Genomic DNA, 19,114 nt, shown 5'->3' with positions numbered 1-19,114 from the left:
AATGTTACAAATAATCGTCTGAGTTGCAAGCCTGTTCCTAACAGAGCAGCTTCTTTAATAGCTTCAACAAACTCATTATCATCAGTCAACAATCCTAATGCAGAACATGCTTCTTGAAATGTATCATAAGTAGTCCCATTAACTGTTCTAATGCTCTTAAAGCTAGTACACCCTCTTTGTACATTTAATAACAAACGCATATAAAACAATTCACCCGCAGTTGGGGGAACAAAACTCAATCTACCGATTGAAAATCCTCTTTGTCTTGGTTTCCATTCCCTATTATCAACAACATAAATAAAATGCCGTGGGAACTCAACATACGTTAAATCTTTTCCTTCAGGATAGACCCTATTTGCTAACATCCAAGCTATAAACATGGTAACCAAATCCTTATTCCTCACAAGAATAGAACTTATAGTGTCACGATCATCAAAGATAATATGTTGCTGGTTTGGCAAATGAAAAGTTAACCTTTGAACAGATGGCCATCTATGATGAATATCATAAGCAAAAATTCTCCATACAGACTCACACGGAGATAGATATCGACAATCAAAATACTCTTTAATTTCATCAAGAACACGAGTATTTTGGTTCCCAACATGAACATTGCTAACTGTGGCTGTAACACGATCAGAACCTTTGTTGACATATTTGAATAAATATTTAATCACATTTGACTTATTGCAAAACTCCAAATTGATGTGAGCACGACACTTCATTAAAAGCAAAGGATTATAAGGGACAACAAATCTATTATCAATTTGAACACCATAAGCTTCATATGTAACACCAAGATCACGACGTCTGTAAATAGGATAACCTTCTTCATCAAAAGAAGTTTGCTCACTAAACCTCTTTGGATAAAATTTAGAACACCTACCATCACGCATACACGGAGAATTAAACCTAATTTGACCACAAGGACCATGAATCATAAATTTTGTTACCACATCATAAAGCTGAGGATATCTTGTAGGATTAGGAAGCTCAGCACATATAAGTTCATCTATTATCTCAGTTGATTGTAATCTTGACCTTCCATCAAGCCAAAGTAAAATATGTGCATGTGGTAGTCCCCTCTTTTGGAATTCAATCGTATACATACCTAAATTAAAATGATAAACCAAAATTTGTAAATAACATTCACAATTAAACTTTTCAATAATAATGTAAGTAACATTTATGCACCTACATTAAGTGGCCCAAAGAAAACACCATCTTTTAAATCAGTGAGTAAACACTTCAATTTTGCATGGAAAACTCGACACAAAATATCCGGACGATCAGCAATAGGAATACCATCAATAGTTGTATATCTTTGAAATTCAGGCAAATTTGGATTGCAAGTCATTGTCATAAATAAATCTGGATAACCAAAATGCTTACAAATAGCCATTGCATCTTGACAATTGTTAAACATGTATCTTTTGCCACCAGTAAAAGAAGAAGGTAGAATAACTCTTGTACCTATTGATGAAGCTTCAATATCACCACGCTGCATAGCTTCTTCAATTCCGTTTAAAAATTCTCCGCGAATAGTATTTTGTTTTTGCCTTATCTCATAAAGCCTTTGTGACTCAACCATAGAGAAACTATCAACAACAAATTGTTGGAACAACCTTCTAGATTTGTGAATAATACTTTCTTCTATCTCTCTCATTTGCAAACGAAAACATATGAACTCACGCAATGAAACTTTTGTCCTTCTCCCACGAATATTGATATTCTGAACACCTCTATAAGGTATATTCTTTTCGAAACCATCTTCACCATAAGGAAAAAGTAAAGGATATTGCAACGGCCAATATAAAGGATGAGTTTCAGAAATTCGTCTCAATTGACCATCTACAGATCGAAGGATTATATCCCTTCCTTGATCAGAACTATCAAAATCACCAACTATTAAAGCAGCTATTTCATCACATGATGGAAAATTATAGACTCTCCGATCAGATCTCCTTTGACAAAATAATCTAAGAGAGTAAACTTCTGAAGGATGATCCTCATGGAATTCTCAAACTCTTCGAAATGACTTTGCAATAACATTATGTTCATCAATCATATGCAGCAATCGAACAATCAATTCTGTATCTATATCAAATGTATGACTGGCATAAAAAAATATAAGAATCATAACACATATACATCTTAATTTTTTTTAAATTCAAAGTTTAAATAAAAATTAACACATACCTAAAAATACTTTGCCGATTATTAACCTCATGTGCCGTGTCATAAACATACAGTTGTGCAAACTTAGGCTTTTCGCCAGCATTAGGCAGCAAACTACCAATTCTATGATAATTTTGTCCAGTCACAATAAACTGTGGTGGACCTCTCCCATCATTGATAGAATTAAGAATTTTACCCCCAAATGACGTGAAAGCGAACATACTGTTGTATGAACGTATATTCTTTTGGAAATGTCGGCTTTTCGCATCAGTACCATTAATTAGTTCAACTAATAAATCAGGTGCTCGCTCCAAAAACGGTAACTGAACTTTACCTTTAGCACAACAAATTGTAAAAATAGGTTGCCCTCGTCTTGAATCTTTCTCTAGTCGTTCTAAATACCAAAAAGAAGCTCCACACGTGGAACATGTGCAATCACAATCACCAATATCAAGACAATCTAAAGAAACAATTTTTGATGTAAGATTGGTTTATGTAAAAAAATTTAAACTTAAAAAGAGTAAAAATGCCATACTAAAGCACTTGCTACTTGTTATTATTACCCTTTATACTAAAAAAACTGCTTTTAAACAAAATTTTCATTTAATATTTTTTAAAAATATAATTAAATAGTTAGAAGTTGCTACTATAATTTTCTTTGCAAGAAGAAGTATATATTTCTTTGTTAAAAAAGTTGTTTTAGAAAAGGAATTTCTAAAAAAAATTTATATTTTTCTAAAAGATATATTAAAGAAGAATTTGTTTTAAACAACTTATGATATAAGACTGGTTTATTTTTTAAAAAAAATTAAGAGTCTAAAACAATTGTTGCTTGTTATAATTACCTAAAAAAAAATGCCATTGAAAAAAAATTTACATTTACTACTTTTAAAAAGTACATAACTTTCTAAAAAAATTTCATATATTTTCCTAAAAGATATATAAAAGAAGAATTATTTTTAAAACAATTTAGATGTAAGACTGGTTTATTAAAAAAAATTAAAAAGAGTAATTAAAAATGTAAGACTCAAACACTTGTTACTTGTTATGATTACGCCTTATGCTTAAAAAAGTTGCTTTTTAAACTAATGTACATTTAATAATTTTTAAAAGTTGAATTAAATAGTTAAAAGTTGTTACTATAACTTTGTTTGCAAGAAAAACTTTTTCTTTCTTAAAAAGGTTGGTTTAAAAAAAAATTTTCGAAAAAAAAAACTGCTTATATTTTTCTAAAAGAACTATTAAAAAAGATAATTTTTTTGAACAATTTATGATGCATGACTGATTTATTTAAGAAAAAAGAAAAACTAAAAAACAGGGTAAAAATATGAGACTAAAATACTTGCTGCTTGTTATAATTACTGTTTATGCTAAAAAAAGCTGTTTTCAAAAAATAAGTAATTTAATCATTTTTACAAATATAATTAAATAGTTTGAAGTTGTAACTATAACTTTGTTTTTTAAGAAAAATCGTCTTTCTTAAAAAGGTTGTTTTTGAAAAGAAATTATATCTAGAGAACTCCTTATATTTTCGTGAAAGATATATTAAAGAAGAATTTTTTTTAAAATAATTTATGGTGTAAGATTGGTTTAATTTTTTTTTTTAAAATAAAAACTTAAAAAAGAAGTAAAAATATTAGACTAAAATACTTGTTGCTTGTTATAATTACACTTTATGCTTTAAAAAATGCTTTTAAAAGAATTCCATTTAAACTTTTGAAAATATAATTAAATAGTTAGAAGTTGTTACTATAACTTTGTTTTTAAGAAAACCTTTTTCCTCCTTAAAAAGGTTGTTTAGAAAAAAAAAATTCTATTGAAATACTTCTTATATTTTTCCAAAAGATATATTAAAGAAGATTTTTTTTAACTAATTTATTATGTAAAACTGGTTTATTTAAGATAAAAGAAAAACTTAAAAAGGTTAAAAATATAAAATTAAAACACTTGCTGCTTGTTATGATTATCCTTTATGCTAAGAAAAGCAACTTTTAAAAAATATTAAAAAGGTTATTTTTGAAAAGAAATTATCTAGAGAACTCCTTATATGTTCCTGAAAGATATATTAAAGAAGATTTTTTTTAAAATGATTTATGATGTAAGATTGGTTTAATTTTTTTTTTAAAGAAAAACTTAAAAAAGAAGTAAAAATATTAGACTAAAATACTTGCTGCTTGTTATGATTACACTTTATGCTTTAAAAAATGCTTTTAAAAGAATTCCATTTAAACTTTTGAAAATATAATTAAATAGTTAGAAGTTGTTACTGTAATTTTGTTTTTAAGAAAACTTTTTTCCTCCTTAAAAAGGTTGTTTTAGAAAAAAAAAATTCTGTTGAAATACTTCTTATATTTTTCTAAAAGATATATTAAAGAAGATTTTTTTTAACTAATTTATTATGTAAGACTGGTTTATTTAAGATAAAAGAAAAACTTAAAAAGGTTAAAAATATAAAACTAAGACACTTGCTGCTTGTTATGATTATCCTAGAAAAGCTGCTTTTAAAAAATAGTTTACAGTTAATAATTTTTAAAAATATAATTGAATAGCTAGAAGTTGTTATCATAACTTTGTTTGCAAGAAAAACTATTTCTTTCTTAAAAAAGTTGGTTTAGTAAAAAAATTATCTAAAAAAACTTCTTATATCTTTCTAAAAAATATATTTAAGAAGATTTTTTTTAAACGACTTAGGAGATAAGACTGTGTTATTTAAAAAAAATCTAAAATCTAAAACACTTGCTGCTTGTTATGATTATCCAAAAAAAAAAAGCTGCTTTTAAAAAAATAACATTATTAAAAATTTTAAAAATATATAACTTTGTAAAAAACTACTTATTATATTTTCCTAAGAAATATATTAAAGGAGATTTTTCTAAAAAAAAATATATTCAACATTTTTTTTATAGACACTGTTGAAAAAGATGTTAAAGAAAAGAAATGGAAGAAAAGTTAGCTAGACTTATGTTAATATATGAATTAAAAATAATTTAAAGTTAACCATAACTAATTTAATAAAAGGTTGAACCTAAGCATAACTTAAAAAGATGAAAAAATTGAATAACCTAACCTTGCATTTCACTTTGTGCAAATAATGGATGATCAGCAGCAACATCATCAACAGGTGAAATACTGATAGAAGGATCTAAAATATCTAGTAATTCTTCTACAATTTCAAACCAAACAAAAATGAAATCAAATCACACAAATCAACACTATAAAATTATTTATCATTTATTTAAATAAAATAAATGATTTATCATTTCTTATAATAATACCGGTAATAATATAGAATATAGTTATGACAACTAAATAATTTATCTATATTAAAAAAGATTTTTTTTTAAAATGATTTATGGTGTAAGATTGGTTTAATTTTTTAAAAAAAGAAAAACTTAAAAAAGAAGTAAAAATATTAGACTAAAATACTTGCTACTTGTTATGGTTACACTTTATGCTTTAAAAAATGCCTTTAAAAGAATTCCATTTAAACTTTTGAAAATATAATTAAATAGTTAGAAGTTGTTACTATAACTTTGTTTTTAAGAAAACCTTTTTCTTCCTTAAAAAGGTTGTTTTAGAAAAAAAAAATTCTATTGAAATACTTCTTATATTTTTCCAAAAGATATATTAAAGAAGTTTTTTTTTTTAACTAATTTATTATGTAAGACTGGTTTATTTAAGATAAAAGAAAAACTTAAAAAGGTTAAAAATATAAAACTAAAACACTTGCTGCTTGTTATGATTATCCTTTATGCTAAGAAAAGTTGCTTTTAAAAAATAGTTTACAGTTAATAATTTTTAAAAATATAATTGAATAGCTAGAAGTTGTTATCATAACTTTGTTTGCAAGAAAAACTAATTCTTTCTTAAAAAAGTTGGTTTAGTAAAAAAATTATCTAAAAAAACTTCTTATATCTTTCTAAAAAATATATTAAAGAAGATTTTTTTTAAACGACTTAGGAGATAAGACTGTGTTATTTAAAAAAAAAAATCAAAAATCTAAAGCACTTGCTGCTTGTTATGATTATCCAAAAAAAAGCTGCTTTTAAAAAAATAACATTATTAAAATTTTTAAAAATATATAACTTTGTAAAAAACTACTTATTATATTTTTCTAAGAAATATATTAAAGGAGATTTTTCTAAAAAAAAAATATATTCAACATTTTTTTTATAGACACTGTTGAAAAAAATGTTAAAGAAAAGAAATGGAAGAAAAGTTAGCTAGACTTATGGTAACATATGAATTAAAAATAATTTAAAGTTAACCATAACTAATTTAATAAAAGGTTGAACCTAAGCATAACTTAAAAAGATGAAAAAATTGAATAACCTAACCTTGCATTTCACTTTGTGCAAATAATGGATGATCAGCAGCAACATCAACAGGTGAAATACTGATAGAAGGATCTAAAATATCTTGTAATTCTTCTACAATTTCAAACCAAACAAAAATGAAATCAAATCACACAAATCAACACTATAAAATTATTTATCATTTATTTAAAAAAAATAAATGATTTATCATTTCTTATAATAATACCGGGAATAATATAGAATATAGTTATGACAACTAAATAATTTATCTATATTGAATTAACAATAAAGTTAACCAATAAATAGGAGAATTACAAACAACATATATTCCATTAAAAGTAACACATTCTATGAAATGAACGTATAAACATTTACCATAATTAATTCCGGTGGCTTTATCTCCAAGTTTCCTTTTAGCAACTAAGAACGAACCAGCCATGGATAGAAGAAATAAATAGGAAATAAAAGTAAAACCAATCAACTTATATTAATAACTATGACCGACTCTAACCAAGTAAAAAGAAGGGCAACACACCTCTTATATTCCCAGATTTCAATGCTTTCTTCCTTTTCAAAATGTTAATTCTTTTCAACCTCGAAGCCGCAGGATTGGAATACATGATTTTAAAGGAAGTAAAAGACAGCAGTCTACAAAAAGACAGAATGACACATCATTTTATACGTAGATAGAATGACGCATCATTTTATACGTAATTGAGAAAACTGTTGAATCACACACACGCTTGGATTTTTTTATAAGCACAAATAGAAATAATGACTAACCATCGCATGGATATCACTCTGTATCAAAGTTGAGATATAAATCGATAGGAACGAAAAATAGTATATAAGCACAAATACAAAAGGATAGTAGCAAACTTGCAATAGAATCAAACATTCGATCAATTACAATACAATCAAATGAGACTATTACATTGGAATTTACTGTAACCATATGATATGTTGAATTAAAACATGTTCAAAGGCAATTATGGAGCATAACAACAACTAATCATGAACAACACAAATGAATAAAAGACAGCATACGAAAAAAACCAAAAGAATTAAGACTAATGGAGCTATTTCCTTCCATTAATATTATAAAATTCATTACACTTGCTTGCTTACATTCACAAAAGTGACATTATAATTCCACACTCTGACTATAACCTATGTCCTTCAAAATACATGACAATATGTCCAATCTTTAGCAGAATACATTTGAAATTAACACAAACCCTTCCTAATTCAAAAAAGCATAACAATACTTACAACAGACCAACCAAAACATGAAGGGATAAGTTGTGACTCTCCTAACAGTTGGACATATCTCAAAAAAAAAAGGACACACTTCAAATATAAGTCAGCATGAGAAATATGAAATCTAATTCGGAATTTAAGTCATATAACCCTAATAAAGCTGCTAACTTCAGCTAAATAACTATCCATCCTAATTATCTTCAACCTTGATCATCTTTGATGAAGGACCAACAGTTTCCTCCAAGGCTTTCTGAAAATCTGATTCAAGGTTTCTCTTCACTTTGGAACGCACACTATCATTGCAAATAGAAGAAACATCAATGTTGTCCGAATTATCCAGAAGATGAGATAGGAAGTCCTAGACAGATAAAAAAAATAGAAAACACAAAACCAATGAATAAAAAGAGAAAATGGAATGCAATAATAAATTGAATAAGTGATCTGATTCAATAGAAAGTTCAGACTGAGTGACCTGAGTTTCTTCAACACCTGAGTTGAGCAATGAGCCAACTTCATCACTAAAGACCTGATTCTCATCATCATCGCCAGAAACTTGAGGAACAACAGATTTCCTATTAGTGTCCATATCTATCGAAATGTCATCAAGACCAGGAACACTTTCATCCTTATCCAAGACTGAAAGCTTAACATCTTTTGAGGTAGGCTGTGTATAAGAGGGTTCACCTATGTCCAAACCAATCCCAGGAAAACATGCATCCTTCGATAAAGAATGAAAGAAGAAACACTCAAGCAAGAGCAATGCAATTAAAAAAATAAAAGAATCAAAGAATAAAGAAAAAGCAAAGAACAATAAAAGAGAATAACCTTGACAGGTGTCACTTCGTTCTCATTCTCAGCAAGCTCAAACATAGAAATAATAGTTGGGTCATCACAAATCCTTTTTACACGAAAGGTTCCAAAGTATTTGTCTATACCAAGGGACTTGGTATCTACTTTTAGTAAAACTTTTTTACCCTCTAAAGTTTTAAATGTAATAGGATAGCTATCTCCACACAGAACCTATAAGGATAAAATCAGAGAGGTCACCATCTACATCATAATGAATAATATCATAAAAAAATGATAACTATTTATAGATCAACATTTAGATGGACATAAAAAATTATACGCACAGTTGGCTCCTTTTGGACTTCATTAAAAAGGTCAGCACATGCTTTTTTAAGCAAATAAGCTGTTTCACGATCGAACAAAACGAATATGCCCTGTCCAGTATGATCAGAAACTGCTACTTTAAGTCTGAACCTATAACAATATGACGATAAAATAGAAAAATTAATAAAAGACCTTGTTAGAATTTAAGTAAACAAAAAAAGGAAGTAATTATTTGAAAAGCTACAAATCATGAAAATAGAAACCTTGGAATCACATTTGTCACATGATGCATGCAAACATCACAAAAATAGACCCCAGACTCAGGATAAACTGCCTTTCCACACACACAAGTGGAATACCACCAACAACCCTCTTCAACAATATCAGTGATAGTACCCATAATAACAAAACTCCCATCCTGCATACCATGCACAACAAAACACCACGTGAAGGAAAAAAAATAATCTAATCGAGGAAAAAAAATTAGTTAAAACCACCTTGAAGTATATTCAAACATACGAATTATGTATAAACATAAGAGGGCAGAATGAAAAAAGTATAAATTTATAAACCTCTTTGTTATCATGTAATTAATCTATTGTGGATCGCCTAGTTAAGCGCATGAAGTCATCCTCCAATGAAACGAATTTTCCCTCATTCGCAATAAATAAAGGTTGAGTGCCATTAATCCCTTGTTCGACCATGCTAAGATTTAAAAAATACTATTCAGTTTCACATCAACAGAATAAAATAAAAACAAAGAAAGGACTGCAACATAGAGATAATTTGGGAGGGATAACACAAACCTTTTTCGAAAATCAATAACTTCTGACAAATCAGGATTAAAGTAAATTTTTGTTGCTTTCATAACATTCTGGAGACCAGGTTGACCTATGGGTAATAAAAGAATGTCAACAGATCTAAAGATCGGGATAACATAATCGTACACACAATAAGATAACATTCAGTTACAACACCTCGAAAAAGTTTAATCTTAGCAAGTTGAACAATGACAACCGGTTGCTCAACATAACCAGAAGCAAGAAAATCATTTAACTGGTCCACGTACTCTCCAAATAATGCGCATCGCAGCATCATCCTACACATGAAAAAAAGGAAAACTCAGTAGAAACTTTTTTCAGAATGGATGAGAATACAAATAAATATAGAAATAGAAATAAAGGGTGAGAGCAACAAACTTTTGTGAAGAAAGTTCGACAACCACCATCTTAACCGTTTTACCATCCCTGTCATAGTTTTTCTCTTCCCCAACCAATGTCAAAAGACAATTACATCTACATTGATATGTTAATAGGAGTAAAAAGATGTAACAAATAATTTTCAGAAGAAAAGAAACTGAAGAAGTAACTGAAAGACACGAGATCAAGACTCACCAACTAAATAGTCATGATCCTGACTCATTTGCAATATGTCTTCAAAGGGATATATAGAAAAACAAGACTTGGGTATTATATCATCAGGAATTGTTGTCACTGTTGTACGAAACAGAAAAATGAGTTTGAACTCATGCTTTGTAGCTCTATAAGAGCCTTGGTTTGAAACAACAGCAAAATAGCTCATCTTATAACAACTGCCTTCAAGAAGATGATCTTTAAACTTGTGGATTAGTTGCTTCCTTATAGTGGCCTGGATTTTGGTAGACTATGAACATCCAAAAGAACAAAAACATACAACTCATCAAGAACGAAAACAAAAGCACAACAAAAAAAATTGAAAAAAATAATAAGAAGAAACTAAGTATATGAACACAACAAATAAAAAGAAAAGATCAACCGCTCACATTTTCATCAACCAGAATAAGTTCCATTGAATTTGGAACATCTGCATTACCAAAGCTAGGTACAGTCCAAGCCCTTAGTATCCTAACTTTGATCCTCCAGGCCTCACGTGGAGGAACGATCTTACTGATAGGATCAAAAGGAGGACTCATTGCAAACAATCAAATCTCACAATATCACACTTACGAAAGGCAGAACAAACTCAACAAAGAACAAACAACAGAAAAGAGAGCAGAAAGACAGAGAAGAGATGGGGGTAGAGAATGATGTGCACGATATCGAAGAGAGGCAATAGCCTTTTATAGGCAAAAACTAAAGAACAACTCAACATTTGAATTCAAAAATTTTGCGATAGTGGAGGAAAATCAACATTGCTTACCAATTGAAATCTTCCTCATATCCAGAGATGATAACATCAACCACTCCACTCATTCTCTCAAACATCAAATCAACCATCACCTTCATCCCAGTTCTCAACCTTACCTTTATATTAGTAGCTCTAGCTTTTAGTTTACCTCTATAGGAAGAAAGAAGAGCAAAAAGATGGAAAGAACCAATGAAGAGAATGTCATAATCTATCTAAAAGAAGAATATATTGTAATATTATATACCAACTAACATGACATGAACATCATTCTAACTGACATCAAGAAGGAAAAAAAAATAAAAATGCATACCACACGTCACAATCTCCTACCTAAACTATGACATCAGTTCCCAGATTCAGAAACATCACTATTCATCAAAATTCAATTCAATGAATGACCATAAACCCTAAAATGGGACAAGATCAGTATAATTATACATAAATAATCTAATTTTAGATTTCAACAAAACATGTATTATCCATCCATAGTTCACACAAACATGAATAAAGACAATTTAATAGTAAGAAGAAGATATAAATAAACAAATAATCGAATTCCAGACATAACAAAACATGTATTATGGTTCATTACAAAAAAATGGATACAAACAATTAAATAGTACAAAAAACATAATCTTACCTTGAATCGATCACTGCAATGAAAGTAAGAAGATGACGGCTGTCACTCTACTGCCATCGGTCTCCATATCCAAAAGCCACGCCAATTGCTTGCCCTAAGTAACGTGTTTTGCATATACATAATCAATTTAACCTAAATGTTATCCTGAACCTTCTATTGGGCTTATAACAAGTGTTGGATACCCATAAAAGTATTTTAAAAAGTGGCCCAAAAACAAAAACATCGAATACAGGTTCTCATTCACTCTGACCAAAAAAAAAAAAGGTTCTCATTGACTAAGAATATACATTGAATTCTATAACTTACTGGACCCCTACATATTAGGTGAAGAATTAGTTTCAAAACAATAGATAGAGGTGTAGCTTTCAAATCAAACAGTGGAATAGAAGCATCTCATTCCTTCTTGCTTTTTATTTATAGCTTACAGTTTTGCCAAAAAAAAGCAAAAAATGGAAAAGGTGGATTGGAATTTCGAAGTGGCAATAATGATACATACTTACCCTCTTTGACCAACAAATAATAAGGATTTAAAAGTATTTTATTTTTGAAAAAAATCAAAATTTTGAGAAAATGCCATGTAAGCACTAACTCTTCCAAGTTTACTAGTATAGAAAGATTTCAGCATTCATTTTTCCTGTAATGTAGGTGATGTGTAGAATACTTGGAAAAGAAACAATTTTTAGCCTCGATTATATATATGAAAAATAATTTGTTATGAAAAATAATTACCATTACTTTATGTGTGGCAGGCCATCAAATATGTTGAAAAGTATCGATTATGTATATTAACATTCTCTAACTTCATGTTTACATGATTTGAGAGTGATGTCTTCTATAGGAGCCAAAGTTGAAAGTTCGTATCTTATTTGTGTTAGGCTATTATTTTATGTTAGAAAAAGTAGAGGACAAAAAAAAAAGTGACCCAAATCCATCAAAACAGCGAATGCTTCATGTAGCATGGTGGTAACGTAGTGATTACAGTGGAATGTGGCAAAGGGCTCAAAATCATGATAGCAAGATTGTCACATTTTTAATCAATTGATTGAATGAAGTGAAAATAATATTAATGATAACGATCGATAATGATGGTAATGTGGTATGAACAAAGGGATGAAAAGTGGGGACAATTTATTTTGGTTAGGTCACTGGTCTGCCATATGACCCACATCTTAATGAAATCAATCAATATATAATATACTCTATCTAGGCCGTTAATAAGGGAAACCAATTTTGTGGTGTTAAAATTTGGTTAAATAATAAATAAATACATAATAAATTAATTATGAACGAAAAAGATTAAAAATTAAAAATTTATAATAAAAAAAATAGAAATGTTTAGAATATGAATTAAAATACTTATCTTAAATATTTTGGCTAACGGACTAAAAATTAAATCGGATTTTACTAGGTCCAAATCTAAAATTTATAAACCATTCACACTTAACAAATTCAGCATTATTTCACCCATTAAGAGTGAAAGACACGGATAAAAGTAGAGAAAAGAGTGAAAAGTCCTAAGTTTACTATTCATCACTATATTCAATCTTGCATAACTTCCAAACCGTAGCTTCAATTGACGATCTGTTTGTGGCCATGCGTTCATCTCAGCTTCTCTTCAATTCTATCTAAATATTGTGGTAAGAAATTTCGAAATCGTTGTCTCATTTTTCCTTTTCTCTTCTAAATTCACGTTTTGGGTATGAGATGTTGAAAAAATTGTGATTTTGATGTTTAAGGGGAGCTTTATCTTGAGTTCTAGTGGAGTTTTAGCCCAAAATTATGTGAAATAAGGTAGGAGAATCCTTTTTCCTAATTTTTTCCAAATTTGTGTAAAAAACCTAGTGTGAATATTATGAAATTTCAATGTGATTAGATTGAACAGTATTGGTTTGTCTTGAATTGGTACGAAATAGATTAGTTTGGTGTAAATTCAGTGCGGGTGAATTTTAAGGATCACATTAGTGAGAATTTTTGTGGGGCTTAGACCGGTTGAAGTTGGAAATTGCCGGAAAAAATTTTTTTTCGAGGTTGAGAATGTTGTCAAAGAGGTACGGATTTTAGTTTTGAATAGATATTATGTAAAATTATATGAAAATCTAGGTTAATTGTCCCTAGCATAGGATTGAATGGAAATGATTGTTATTGTGATTAATTGGTTAGATGGTAGCTTGAATTATGATATGGATATATATGTATGATTGGTTGAATTGATGTAGTATGATTGCCTATGAAGGGCTACGAAATGAAAATTTGTATTAGAGGCTGTCATAGGGTGAGGTATTCCCAATTTTGTAAGTTATGGTAAATTGGGTAATTGTCATGTTTTAATTTATTGTTGAATTGGTGAGATTTGATTGAATAATGGAATTGTTAGTATTGATTGTTGATGGAAAACTTTGGAAAAATGATTGAATTTAAATTGGATTGATTAGATGTTGAATAGTTAAAAATTGATAAATAGGTGCTAAGGATGCTTAGAAATGGCTTTGGGGTGGTTTTGGACTGAATTTGATTGATAATTGCTAAAAATGGACATTTTGTAAATTTGGGTAAAAATAGAATTTTAACCAACTTTGAGAGGGCATAATTTGGTGCTCAAATCTTGAAATCACATTAAATTTATCTTAAATTAAAGCTAGTGATAAGAACTTTAAAACAGTCTAAGAATGGATGAAAATTGATAAATGTAGTAAAAGTTATTGATGTTTAAAATTAGGGCTGAAAAACCAAATTATACAAAGTTGCAGATTTGTTAGCAGAACTAAATCTGTGCGTACACACCTATCGTGCATACGCATGAACACGATCTTGTGCGAATGCACAGGTCATATGTACGCATAAATTATAAAACAGAAACGAATGAAAACGAACTTGTGCATACACACATGGCGTACGTACGCATGAAATTCAAATAGAATTGAAACGTGGTGATTCTGCGCATACTCACCATGCATGCGTACACATGAATTGGGATTTGCGCATATGCATGATATGCAATCCGAATTGAAATAAATTGAAATTGTGCGTACACATGGGGTATCCGTACGCACGACTGTGTAAAATTTTTTGAAATGTTGATTTTTGTCTGTTTAGCCTTCCCAGTCGGTTTATAAACCCATTTAACCTTCGTATAGAGTTGAATAACTAATAAATAAGCCTCAAATGCACTGGAAAGTGATATAATAAAATGAATTGTTTAATTCCCAGAAAAAAACACTTGGTAAATCAGATGAAATTATTGTGGGAATGGTGGTTTTATCCTGCTTGTGGTACGGGCGGTGGTGTTATCCCGCTCACAAGATAATGAAATTGGTAAATTGAATGAAAATTTGGGTTAATGAGTATAAGTTATTGTCAAATTGATGAAAGCTTATGGTCAATGAACCTACTGATTATGAAATTGATTAAAGACATTATTTTTGACTGAATTGTGGTCTGAATGACTGAACTAGCAAGGTTTGGGTGGTATCCCGCTTGTGTATTGCATTGATACTTTTTTCGGGCAAAGACGGTGGTTAATCCCATTTGTTCGTGATTTCTCTTGGATGAAAGGTGAGACGGCACACTCCATTGATGTGAGACAGCACTCTCCATTATTTGGTACATTTATACGTCCGGAAGAAGGAGAAACGACACTCTTTGTTGGGATAATGGTACCATGACTTATTAGTTCCTCTCGGAGATGTGCACCGAGAGACCGATCTTGGATGTCAACAGGATTTTTTGTCGGGTTTGACAGTATAATCGACATGTAAGCTCATGGCCAGTAGGACAGGCATGCATCATGTGCATCTATATGCAATTGTTTGAATGTATATATTGTGTTTAGTTTTCCTATGTGAATATTTCTATTTAACTGCTAATTGCTATACATGTTGTATTTGCTCTTAATTGTGTTTGCATCTTATTATTTGTGCTTGCTACTATTAAACAGATTACTGAATTAAATCAATTGGAGATGCTGAGATGTGTTGTGAAGAACTTAGGTTATGGATCATAGGTATAGCAGAGAACTTAGCATATTTACTCTGTTCGAATTAGTAAAATCCTAGGTTTGAACCTTGTATATTTGGAGTTTAGGATTGCCTAGCGGGTTCATGTAGTTTTATATAGTCTCTGAAGGTTTCAGAAGGATTAGATAAGGGGGAGAGTTGAATCTATGACCTTCTTTAACTTTGAGCCTTTAATCAAAGAACTTTAAACCTGATTTCTGTTGATCTGTGCAGTGGATAAATCAGGAGACAGTTTCGTTTTATCTCATAAAAATCAGAAAAACAGAACTAAAACAGAGAAGAAGAAGAAAAAGAAGATGATGATGATGACACCGCCATATATCTTGTTTCAATTGTCTTGTACAATGTAACCTACATTTAGTCTCCACCACAACATTGGTGGAATTTTCACTATAATCCAAGTATTACATACACCAATTTCCTAGGACTAAACTCAATCCTATCTGGGCATAGAAGCTTCAACATAAACTTGACTTGACTATACTAATACCTAGACTCACCATACTAAGTGCTTACCCAACTTAGCAAGGAATACCTCTCAAGTATATGACACAAGACAAAAATTACAACCAAAAGAAATTTGAAATAACTCTTTTTCATTCTATGGCTTTTTCTCAATGCTTCTCTTTCTTACCTTTTACCTCTCAAAGAAAATTAAGAAAGATATACATTGAAACCAATGTTCTGAAAATCGGACCGGACCGGCCGGTCGAACCGGTCCGACCGTGAACCGACAGGTTAAACGGTTCGGTTTACTAACAGAAACCGCTATTTTAAAAACCGGATACAAACCGTTGAACTGGCCGAGAACCGGTCGGTCAGACCGGACCAGAACCCGGCCGGTTTATAAGAAACGACGCCGTTTCCTTCTTTCGTTGAATGAAAAGGTTGCACGCGTTTCTCCCCCAGCCCCATTCCTTTCTCCAACTCTTCCCTTCAGCAAATGCCCTAGCTCCACCAAAGAAAGAAACCCTAGCCTCCACCAATCTTGTCGCCATCTGTCGGAGTGGGAAACTGCTGCTGCCGCCTCCGTTGCACTCAAGAACTTCCGTCTTCGTGCTATCGGCGTTCGCTACTTCGATCTCACCAACCCCTATTCGCTCTCACAAATCGCCTGGTCGCCGTCGTCCGCGCGCTCAACAGCTCTTCGTCGTCCGTCGAAGGTCAATACTCACTGCAAGTGGCTTGTTCATTGTGTTTTTTTTATTGTCTGTTCAAAAATCAAACCCTCTTCGTGCTTGTTCATCGATGGTCAGTGATAGTCGTTTCTAGTGTTTTTGTTTTCATTGCTTGATGATTATTGATTAAGTGATGCGTTGCTGTTTTCTTTTTTTACTTTGTGCTTGAGATTGAATGCTCTGTCAGTACTTAGTGCTTGTTCTTAGTTGATTGGCTTTGCTCACTACTCTGGCTTGTTCTGGCCTACTCTTGATTGATTAACTCTGTTACTGGCTTATTGATTGATGATAAATTGCTACTGATAAGTTGTTACTGTTTTGTTAGGGATAAATTGTTACTGTTACTTATAAATTGTTAAGGATTAGCTGTTACTGTTTTGTTATGTTTGTTGCTTAATGGTAAAATAGAAATCAAATCAAATGTTGTTTGTTGCTGAATGCTGTTGGTAGTATTAATTCTGTGCTGCTATTAATTCTTTGGCGGTGCTGCTGCTGTTTTTAATTTTGTGAATGATTTATTAATTTCAATGAAAAATTTGCCACAGATGTTGAGGGACTCTTAAGCTTATATGAAGCTTCACATCTTAGGATTCATGGAGAAGACATATTAGATGAAGCTCTTTGATTCACCTTAAATCCATTGATCTTTGTCGCCTATGTTAGTTAGTGTTTGTTGATGGCCTGGAGTTTTGAGCTGTTTGTTAGATGAGTTTAGTTGTGATAAATTTTGATAACTGTTATATTTTGAGAAGGTTTGGTTCAGTAATTAGGTTGAGCTTGAGTTTAGATTGTGATAAATTTTGATAATTGTTATGTTTTGAGAAGGTTTGGTTCGGTGATTAGGTTGAGCTTAATTGTAGAAGAGGTCTTGCTACTCAGTTGTAAGATTGTACAGTATTAACTTATTAAATGATTAGAATTGCATTTTGTTTGAACAAAATTGCATTTTGTTTGAATAGTGTTGACCTATTGAATAGTATTCAATGATTGGAATTGCATTTTGTTATAGATGGTGGTGATTTTCTTATGGAATGACTAAGTTTGTATTACACTACAAGTATGTGTTAGGCGTTTATTTATAATTTATTTATTATTTTATTATTAAACGGTTTTTCCGGTTAGACCACGATTGAACCGGTTGAACCGATGAACCAGTGAACCAGTAACTAAAACGGTTCGATGACCGGTCCGGTTTTCAAAACCTTGATTGAAACTGAGACACAAAACAGTGAAACATGAAGGAAATTGATGATACACGACTTTAACACTATGCACTGAACCCATCATCTGAACTCATAACTTTGTTCTTTATCTTGGCCGAGTGCTCCTTTTAGTGTAGGTGCAATGCTTCCAAGACTTCAAACTTAGTAGTGAGAATTCACTATTTGCTCTTTCTCACGGGTTCTCTCTCCTTGTCTTCCCAACAGATTCAATTTTCTTTTTGTACCTTGATTTGAGCCACAGTTAGGATTTTTTTTTAGTCAACTTCTTGGATTTTGAGTTTTGATCAATCACCCCATCTTTTTCTTCAATCAACCCCTAAATTAGGGATTTCAAATCTGATTTATTTGTTTGATTGAGGGCAGCAGAGCAACAGAGATGATATTCCTCAGTGATAATCCCAAATTCGAACCCTTGAAAATGTGCTTTAGCCTTAAGTAACAATTTGATCTGTTGATTTACAACAGAGATAATCAGTCTTCATTTTCTTCAACTTTTCCAAAAATGGCAATGCAGAGAGTAGAAGGAGAAGTGAAGAAATTAACTTGCATGCAAATAGAAATAAATCACTTTTAATCTTTGACTTAGTTTAACATATATTTAATTTGTGTGATTGGACTTTGCTTTCTTAGTTAACCTTTCTTTTTTTTTTCTTTTCTGGTATACGAACTTAAGGATGAAATTCTTTCTCTCTCCCTTTTTTCTCTCTCCCTCTCTCTCTTGACCGAAGAGTACTTGAGAAACTTTTTAGTACCTTTTTTAAAAAATAAATGACCATTTGTACCCATGAGAGATGAAAACGCTGACATTTGTACCCATGATAGCTCGAAACTAACCTTGTACCCATGAAAGATGTTGTCCGTGTGACAAAAGTGCCCCGCCTTGGATCTGAGCTTGGTTCGTGCCTTTCCAAACCTACGTGGCACTTCCAAACCCTCCCCCAATCTGAGCCAACCATTCACCATCGTCATCTTCATCTTCTTCACCATCACCATTACCATAACCTCCATAACCTCCATCACCATCACC

General features: G+C 30.9%; 1 protein-coding gene across 1 annotated transcript; it reads right to left on the bottom strand.

The window, feature by feature from the left end:
- Positions 1 to 7,944: 7,944 nt before the first annotated feature.
- On the bottom strand, positions 7,945 to 16,684 carry LOC130939623 (uncharacterized). Its single transcript, XM_057867712.1, has 11 exons — positions 16,511 to 16,684; positions 11,046 to 11,245; positions 10,669 to 10,792; positions 10,330 to 10,529; positions 10,067 to 10,162; positions 9,819 to 9,966; positions 9,131 to 9,285; positions 8,888 to 9,017; positions 8,580 to 8,774; positions 8,227 to 8,472; positions 7,945 to 8,112 (listed from the first exon to the last, which is right to left on the bottom strand). Exons 1-11 carry the CDS (start codon positions 16,682 to 16,684, stop codon positions 7,945 to 7,947), a joined length of 1,836 nt encoding a protein of 611 aa, XP_057723695.1.
- Positions 16,685 to 19,114: the final 2,430 nt, after the last annotated feature.

The sequence above is a fragment of the Arachis stenosperma genome, chromosome 7, assembly GCF_014773155.1.
Source record: "Arachis stenosperma cultivar V10309 chromosome 7, arast.V10309.gnm1.PFL2, whole genome shotgun sequence".
In the NCBI taxonomy this organism is placed as follows: Eukaryota; Viridiplantae; Streptophyta; class Magnoliopsida; order Fabales; family Fabaceae; genus Arachis; species Arachis stenosperma.
The sequence above is the reverse complement of the archived record's forward strand: the minus strand, read 5'-3'. Positions and strand labels throughout refer to the sequence as shown.